The following is a 9,279-nucleotide window of genomic DNA, read 5'->3' on the forward strand; positions in this document are numbered from 1 at the left end:
TCAACAGATAGTGGCATGATTCTTTGGGTCTCTCTGATTGAGGTCTTTATGTGATTCCAATCCTTGGAGAGTCCACGCAGTAGCTTGTTTACTTTCATGGGATCAGAAATTGGTTGACCTTAATTTTCAAGACCGTTCACAACATCTGTAAAACAACTAAACATATCAGTTATAGATTCTCCTGGTTTCATTTTGAAGGCTTCATATTGGCCGAGGAGAATGTTGATTCTAGTTTCTTTCACTCGATCGGTTCCTTCATAGGTAATATGTAATCTATCCCAGACTTCTTTGGCTGTAACACATGAAGATATTCTGTTATATTCAGTAGGGGATAAAGCACAATATAAGGAATAAATTGCTTTTGCATCAAGAGCTTGTCTCTTGATTATCTCTTCTTAAGTCATTTCGCTAGACTCAACAACATCTTTTCCTCTTTCTGAGATTGATGCAGCTTTAGGAATGATTCATTTTTCTACAACGTCCCATTCCAGAGGATCCTTTGATCTTAGGAATGCTTTCATCTTGTTTTTTTCCATATGTTGTAATCATTTCCATCAAAGTAAGGTGGTCTGGTATTGCTTTGCCCTTCTACCAATCCTGGAGCCAACATACTAGCTATGGATCTTTAACTCTGAAGTAAAACACTTCAAACAAAAGTGAGTACACAGGCTCTGATACCAATTGAGATAGCTAGTATAAGCACCTAGAGGGGGTGAATAGGTGCACAAACAAATTCTCGAGATACGGAAGCGATTCTAGGCAATCAATAGAAAGGAAAATACGATCAAAGTAAAGTAAAGGTTAGGGAAGAGAGAAATGAACACAAGATTTATAGTGGTTCGGCTTATTCCAAGCCTACGTCCACTCTTCCGCACTGACAACCCACCGGCTAGATTTCACTATAAACAAAAGAGAAGTTACAACACAGCTTTTCCTTGATTCCACAGTGTAGATGTTCTACCACACTTCCTCAAGGTTTCTCACGAATATAGACTCTCTTTTGTTTACACGATTTTGCTCAACAAATGAATTGACTAAGAACAAGAAGCTTCAGACTTTGGAATTCTTCTATCGTGCACACTCTCAAACAACTGGAACGTCTTCCTTATATACTCCTTCATGCCATCATACCCGTTGGCACTTACCAAAGGAATTCCTCCAATCTACCCGTTGGACGGAATCAATTAGGAAGATCATTCAAGCTATTAAAGGAACATGTCGATAGCCCATCAATCTTGTTCGTCCATACAATCAGGATCTCGGTTTCCATAAGTAGAACCTTCCAAGTTTACTTTGCCAATCATCGGATCTTTAATCTTCGAATCAATTATGATCAAATAAAGAATTTCGTTATGTCATATCCAGCCAAGAGATCTTCTCTAGTCGATAAGGCCACATCCTTAATGAAACATCCAGTTCTGGAAAGCCTTTCTTCAACGGATTAGAAACTGTCAATGAGGATAGACTTTTAGTCTTGAGTCTGGCTGTCCGGAGGTCTTCAGACTTTAAATAGCAGAGTCTACAAGCCTTCAGACTAGACTGATGGAAACGTTTTGTCAACTTCAAAACACTTCACGAGGATTTCTCCAACAATAGTAACCCAATGGAAAAAAGCTAGTAATACGGAAAAATATCGGTAATTCATATAAGAGCAATAAATTGAAGACATTTGTAAGAAAGAATGTTGGTAAACCACAATAAAAATAAATCAATTTTAAGAAACCACATAAATTATTTATAAGTATCTCCAATGAGAATTGGTACTTCAAAATGAGTTGGTATTTCAAAATGAAAAACATTGGTTAGTCGCTCAAATAAAAAAGATTCATACGAGAGTGGGCAAGAAAGACAAATAAAAATTGGTAAAAAATAAAGAAAAATTGGTAATTTGAAAACCGTATAGAAAATAATGTATTTTTATTGAAGTTGGTAAACCAAATAAATTGTTTATAAGTAACTCCAATGAGAATCACGGTACCCCAAAATGATTCGCTATTTCAAAAAGAAAAACGTTGGTTAGTCACTCAAATAAAAAAAGATTAACAAAAGAGTAGGTAAGAAAGACAAATAAACGTCGGTAAAAACAATCAATAATTTGCAAATTGTCAAAAAATAATGTATTTTCATTGAAGTGTCCATAAAGAATCACCAAAGAAAAAAAAAATCAGTTGACTGATAATTTTTCTTTAACCAACAGTTTATTGATATGTGCCAAATCCTTTAAACATCTACAATAACGGGGGAAAAATTTCCTTTTTCTTTGAAATGGAACAATAGGACGGTCCACTCCTTAAAATTGAGTATGTTGATGCAATAATTTCAAATGATCGAAAGAAGAAAAAACTTCGCCCTAAATATTCTTCCAGATTCGGTGCTAATTTAATATTGTCGACAAAATCTAATTGAAGTGCTCTTTTAACGCTACTTCTATCTTTGTCCTCCACCCAAAGCCACTCACAATACGACGAGTGGTCACATATCAGCTTTTTGGATGGCCATAGGATATAGTTTTCGCGAGTAGGAACATGCAAATGGATGAGCCGACCACAGGAACTGACCAAAATTTACCGAGATTACTGCATGGAAAATTAGGGTTTCGGAACTAGCTGGCGAAACAGTGAAGACGAGGTTGACTTTACATGGTCGGTGACGAAGAATATGACGGTGGTCTTTCTCTGCCTTGCTGTCTCTTAGCTGTTTTATGTCCTGATCGCGTGAATGTTTTGTAAGAGTTTTCCTAACGTTGACTAAATTAATTGATATTGTAATTTACTGTTTTTACGGTTACCGTAAAACAGGGTTGGTCTAAAGAGAGATAGAAGGTTTCTTAATTAGTCTAATATGGGCTGGCTAGTGTGGGCCGAGTTGAGCCTGGCCCGTAATGAGGGGGACTGGCTGGAAACTCTATAAATAGTGCTCAAGTCTCTCCTCTAACCCTAATTCTCACATGTATCCTCACCCAAGAGGCATTTACCTAACGCTAAACGTGAGGGGGGCCGCCTCATTGAGCCAATGATACGGAGGGCAATAGAGGAGAAGGACTTGATGCGTGGATCCCCTTGATATATGTGGGTAATCATTTTTCTGCTTCCACTTTATGTTCGATGGATCCCAAAACAGGTGCGTTAATCTTTCTACTCAATTATGCATGTTTTTGTTCTGGTTATGGAGATCTTGGGGTTGCGCAATTTGCGTCCAACATGTTTCTGATAAAAAATAATAATGTTTGAAGAAGGAGATATATTTTGCAGACTTGACGATGGAAAGTATCCTTAATTGACTAGATGATGGGTAGAAATCATCGGGTATTGTACATGTTGAGTTCTGAGTCTCTTTTTGTGGAGTGTGAGTGGTGATCCTATATCAATTTGGATTCACAATTTGATTAGGCTCTCTTTAAGCAAAATGCCAACTATTAACTTCTGCAAAAAAATTTCGACGTGAATACTCAATTTGTTTTGTCCAAAATAATCCATGCGTAGAAAATATTTTCCTCTTTTTCCTAGCATTTCAATCCCTTAGAAGAAAAGTTGATGGAGAGTCTTTTCATAATCAGCTTCGTATTTAAATTCGGGAAATGAGTTGCTTTTCAGAAAGTGAGAAATCATTTTTAATAAAACGGCTTATCCTCCCTAGCCCAAGACCTTAGCATCTATACCTGGATCCCAGCACTCTACTTGAGGTTTCCTTTTTTCTAAAAAAATTGCTTCAGAGTTTTTTCATAACAAAAATCAGAATATAACTTCAATCTTATTTTGCAAGAGACAACCAGATACGACAAAGTTAAACCAATTATTTCATGATAATTTTCTTTGAAAATATTTTTCTGTAAAGTTCATTTTCTATAAAACAGAAGGAGACGAAATCTAGCTACAAACTACAAAAGCAAATATGAATAATATTTTAAAGATTCCGCACACGCGTTCATTACAGTATAAAGCAACTCTCAAATATTGAAAAGTGAAAAACTAAAGAAGAAAGTCACTCCAAATGGATCTTAATCGACTAAAATGAAATGTCCTCAATATTTTTTTGTTGACGTCATTGCACACGTTGAAAATTTTCCTCTTTTAGGGACCAAGTGCTCCACTTCTATATATAGGCCTAGTCCAGATCTATTATGTTCTCCAAAACACACGCTACCGGTTCTGGTGCCAAGTTAAATACATAAAAGCACATCCCAACTTTAAAAACATAGGATATAGCTAAAGAGAAAGACGATGGAGGATCATCCGACAGGCTTCAGGTTCTACCCAACGGAGGAAGAGCTCATCTCTTTCTATTTGCACAACCAGCTCGAGGGCTCGCTACAAGACCAGCTCCGCCGGATCATTCCAGTCCTCGACATTTATGCCACCGAGCCATGGAATCTCCCTGGTACAAGAACAAGAAATCATTAATGGCATTTCTTCATTTCTCGATGTTTGTCGTTCATTGTCACTAAAACGGAATCTTGGGTTCTGATAAATATGCAAACTTGTGGCGAATTGTACATGAAGTTTTGGCTTTCTCTTGTGGTGTTTTGTGTGCTTTGCCGCTGCAGAGCCTTCTGGAGAGCTGTGCCGAGAAGACAAAGAGCAGTGGTTCTTCTTCGCTCCGATGCAGGAGAGAGAAGCCAGAGGAGGGAGACCAAGCAGAAGCACGGCGGTGGGTTATTGGAAGGCCACTGGATCGCCTGGTTACATCCACTCATCGGACAACAAAGTGATTGGGATAAAGAAGTCCATGGTCTTCTACGTGGGAAAAGCTCCAACGGGAACCAAAACCAAATGGAAATTGAATGACTACAGAGCCGCACATATAATCTCACCTCCCTATTCCAATTGTGCAAGTTCTAGTATGCCCAAGTTTAGGGTAAGCGCATGCTTGAACTAATTGAATTTGATCTTCATTTTAGTTAATTGCATGATCAGTCTGGAACTTTTGTGAGAGATATCAGACTGTGGAAAACATTATTTACACATGCATTACTTGATCGATTAATGACTATATATATTTGACATAAATAACTAGATTGTTAAGTGTACACATCCATATGCTCGTCATCCCTTCGTTTAGTCAGTGCAATTGAACTTGGCATTTATTAGATGAGTCACTTGTTTCTTCATTCTTGATTCGAGGAACCAATATTCTGATCAGTAAGTTACGTTCGTGGACATCACCAAATTCATTTGTAGTTAAGTTTGTCAGTGAGTGATGTTCATATTTATAACACACCTATCAAAAAATTGATAGAACAAAATTTTGAACTATAGCCCTTAATAAGAATTAGCGTCAGTAAATAAAAAAAATTAGGCACTTAGATTAGCTTGCCAGAGCCATATACTAGCGTGTCAGAAAACATTCATCTTCACATTTTTTTTTAATGTAATTCTCATTCTCAGTTTTTTTCTGGGTGCAACAAATTTGTTTTCATGTTTTTTCCACTTGAAACGTTGTAGTTGAGGCATGAATTCGCACTGTGCCGTGTATACGTTGTGTCTGGGAGCTCTCGAGCATTTGATCGTCGACCATTGGAGTTGGTGGCTGGAGAAACAGTAGCAGGTGGACATGGTGGCAGCACCGGCCACAGATTGGCATCCTCATCAAGGCCGGTGATAGAAAATAATGCTGGAATTTCCGGTGACGGAGAGACCACAGGCATGGAAATAGAAGAACCGATATGGGATTGGGAACAACTCAATTGGTTTTAGCAGTCCTTAGAAAAATCCAGTTTATATATGGATCTCATCCACGGAAACAATATAGCTCTCGACGGGAAAAGGGTTCATGTCCTCATATTAAGCGCATATACAAGAGAATAATAAAAAATGATCAAGATCCGGTATGTCTACTATCGATTCCATGAGCCTTTTTCTTTAGATTTTGATGTACTGCTAAGTGTGCTTATATAGGTATATATGCTCCATACATAAAGAATTGTTTGTTCTATTCCTCTATCGAGTGCGATTGCAAAAAAGTTAAGACATTCGAAAATTCGAACAAATAATAAAGCAAAAACTAATGATGTACTTACGTAGTTTGACAATTTAACTATATCCATGGGCAAAAGTGGAGTATTGCACTATGAGATGATGAGAAATTACAGGTGAGAATCAAGAACAAACTCCCGCCATCCAAATCACTAGTTACACTTGTCACATAAGAGCACATATGAAGAGACGAGATATCTCCTAGTAAATCAACGGGACAAGAAAATCGTGAACACTCCATAAACAAGAGTTATCTTTCCATTTTTTCTCCTTTTTCTATCTCAAGGACTTTCGTGCATCTTCCTCTGTTGAATTCCTTCCTTTGCAGAGAAATTTTGCAGTTGCTATAGCAGTACTGAAGCGGGTACTCCTGCAATGCATAATACTACAGCATACCACATAGCTTACCGTTCAGATGATGGTGGTCTGAAAATAAACAGGTGTACATGGATAAAAGCTTAAATGCATTGTTTAAGTGTAAGATCTATTTTCAATGTCCTTTTCCCCTTTTAAGAAAAATAAAATCTCTTAAGTCACTTCTCGTCTCTTCACTCCAATTTGGCTTTTTGAGATGGCCCTAATAATCTTCACTTCCGCCCCACTTATTACAAATAATTCCGCCCGCTGACCGTCCACTTAAGAATATTTTATTCACCAAATGATGCTTTCAGTTTCCCTAAAGGTTTTGATGGTCTTTTACCGGCAGTGTATAGGAGAAACATAAAAAGATATATACTCCACTTTTGATCCAATGACCATCTACATGCTTCAATTTCTGCAAATATCATCCGCTCATCTCATATATCTTTAAGCAGAACCCTACATTTGAAAGTTCAAAAACCCATTCTTGCAAATTCATTTTAGCATATTACTTAGATCTACGTTCGGTTTTTAATTGATTTTGAGTGCTTTTTTATGGATGTGAAAGCTTGGGATTTTGAGAATGGGTTTTTTTGTTTTTTTGTTTTTAAAGAACGACATTATCATAAGCAGGGACACAAGGATAATTAGTAGATGTAATGGTGCAAAGTGGTCTCAAAAATTATAACTCAGTTATGTACTTTATATTTTTAAAAGCTAAGTTATGTAAGTGATTGCTCGTCGGACGAAAGTTAAGGTATGGTTTTGGTGTTTGTCCAACTACATGCAGCGATAAGAGGACTGTAGTTTCGGCAATTTTTTATTGGTAGAGAACGGATTCTTAAAATCAAACTCGTATCCATCCTTAAAGCGACTTTCAAGCTTAATTACTGTTGACACCTAAATTTTGGTGACTCTTTTAATTATTAGTTGCATTAAAAAATTAGGGATTAATTTTAACCCCTAAAAAAATATTAGTTAATTAATTAATTGCATAGCATATAGTTTTAGGTGTATTTATTTTAATTTACATGTTTTGCATTTTATTTTCATTTTTAGGACCGGTGGCGGATGAGCTCAAATTTTATGTTTTGAGCTCTAGTTCGGTAGGCCGGGCTAGGCCCATGAAAGGATAAAATTAACCCAAGTCCGTCGTTATTTTTAATTGATTATCTTACGAAAAATTAAGATTTGATGCGATATTATGGTTTTTGAAAATTAAAAAAAATCGCATTGTAATCTTATTTTTTATCAATAGATGATGAAATCAGGGAGAATATTTTTTAGATAAGGATTTGGATGATGGGGAGGTTATAGATTATCTTCGTGCATATTGAAAAAAACTAGATAAAATATTCTACGAAGATTACTTATTTTTACCTATAAAAGCAATTGTGTACGGAAAGAGAAAGGGGGCTTCTTTTGGAAAAAATTCAGAAAGAGAAAAGAAAAGGAGAAGCTGCAGAAAGTACACAGGGGGACGTGAGAGAGAGAGGAGAAAAGTAAAAAAAGGTGATTTGACTCCTACTGTTCATCATCTTCCCCACTTTCGCTGCCCCAATCGCCAGTTTCTCTTCACCCGCGCTGCGCTCACACCGCCGTCTCCACCAGCCATCGTCGCGCCGACCCACGACGACCCAAGCGCCGACCAGTAGCCCGCCGCGCCCACCGTCGGTCCCTGCTTGCGTCTCCACCTCGGCGTCCCTGTAGCCGAAGTCTCCCCCACGACGACCAAGGTGCCGATCGCTCCTGACCCGATTTCGTTTTCAGCCGAGATCCGACGAAACCGGAGCCCCACTGCTCCCGATCCGCGCACGACGCCGCTCCTACCCCTGCTCCGCTCGTGTTCACTCCGCCGCGCCAACCCGCGCCTCCGCTTGAGCCCCGCTCCGAACGACGCCCCTGTTGCCTTGCTACCGTCGCTCCATCGCCCACGAGCTGCTCGTCGCCCAACTCGACGACCCGTGAAGCTCCGCCGCGCCTCCGCCTTCCCCGCGCCGACGTAGCTGCCGGTCTCCGTCTACGAGCCCCGACGACCCGCGCCACCACGACGTCGAGCCTCGCCGCGCCTCCTTCGCGAGCAACCCGCGACGCCAGCCCAGTCGTCCGTGACTCCCCTTGCCGACGCCGCTCGGATCCAAACCCCCTGCACAGCACCCGCTGTTCGCAATTGGCAGTGACCCGCGAGTCCCCTTCCCGAACTCCGCCACCTGCTGCCGCCGGAGTTTCTTCCTTGCCAGACCTCTGATCTGCTGCCCTCACCGGAGAAAGAAAAAAAGGGAATCAATTAGGTGGTTCTTTTTTTTTTATTTACTTTATTTTTTTTTAATGTTATTCTCACTTATTTACTCTCTTTTTTTCCGTAGTAGGATTATTCCTAAATATATGATTGATGTTCCAACATGAAAATCCCCCCAAGCAAGGAATTAATAGTCCGATTTTCGCGCCCGAAATCCGACTCGCAATCCCTTATAAAAATCAACAATCCAATCTCAAGCCCGAGATTTGATTTGCGATTTAAAATTAAAATTGGTCAACCCGATCTCATGCGCGAGATACGGTTCGCCAATTTTTAGATATCAATATTATCTTGCTTGATTTGATATCGTGTGTTTGGATCAATTTTATTTTCATAAGAGAAAAAAATCAAAAAAATTCAAATTAGGATTAAGTATGTTTTAGAATATTCTTAGTCTTAGGGTTAAAATCGCAATCTGATTTCGATTTTTTTTAAATAAAAAAATCAAAAAGAAAAATCCGTAAGGACTAGGTTTGTTTTTGTTATCTTGCATATTAGGATTGCAATCTTATTATGAATTTTTAAATAAAAAAAATCCAAAAAAAGTGCATTCATTTAGGTTGTTAGTTTTTTTTATTTGAATTGCATGTTAATTATGTATTAATTTTAATTTCGAGATTAAAGAAAACCATAAAAAAAAAAATCATT

The 9,279-nt window shown here is 38.5% G+C and overlaps 1 protein-coding gene across 1 annotated transcript; it reads left to right on the forward strand.

Annotated features, from left to right (window-relative positions):
• The first annotated feature begins 4,166 nt into the window (after positions 1-4,166).
• On the forward strand, positions 4,167-5,843 carry LOC104421317 (NAC domain-containing protein 90). The gene is made up of 3 exons (XM_010033231.3): positions 4,167-4,377; positions 4,544-4,854; positions 5,442-5,843. The coding sequence occupies exons 1-3, from the start codon at positions 4,221-4,223 to the stop codon at positions 5,691-5,693; spliced, it is 720 nt and encodes a 239-aa protein (XP_010031533.2). The 5' UTR covers positions 4,167-4,220; the 3' UTR covers positions 5,694-5,843.
• The last annotated feature ends 3,436 nt before the right edge of the window (positions 5,844-9,279 follow it).

The sequence above is a fragment of the Eucalyptus grandis genome, chromosome 10 (genome assembly GCF_016545825.1).
Source record: "Eucalyptus grandis isolate ANBG69807.140 chromosome 10, ASM1654582v1, whole genome shotgun sequence".
In the NCBI taxonomy this organism is placed as follows: domain Eukaryota; kingdom Viridiplantae; phylum Streptophyta; class Magnoliopsida; order Myrtales; family Myrtaceae; genus Eucalyptus; species Eucalyptus grandis.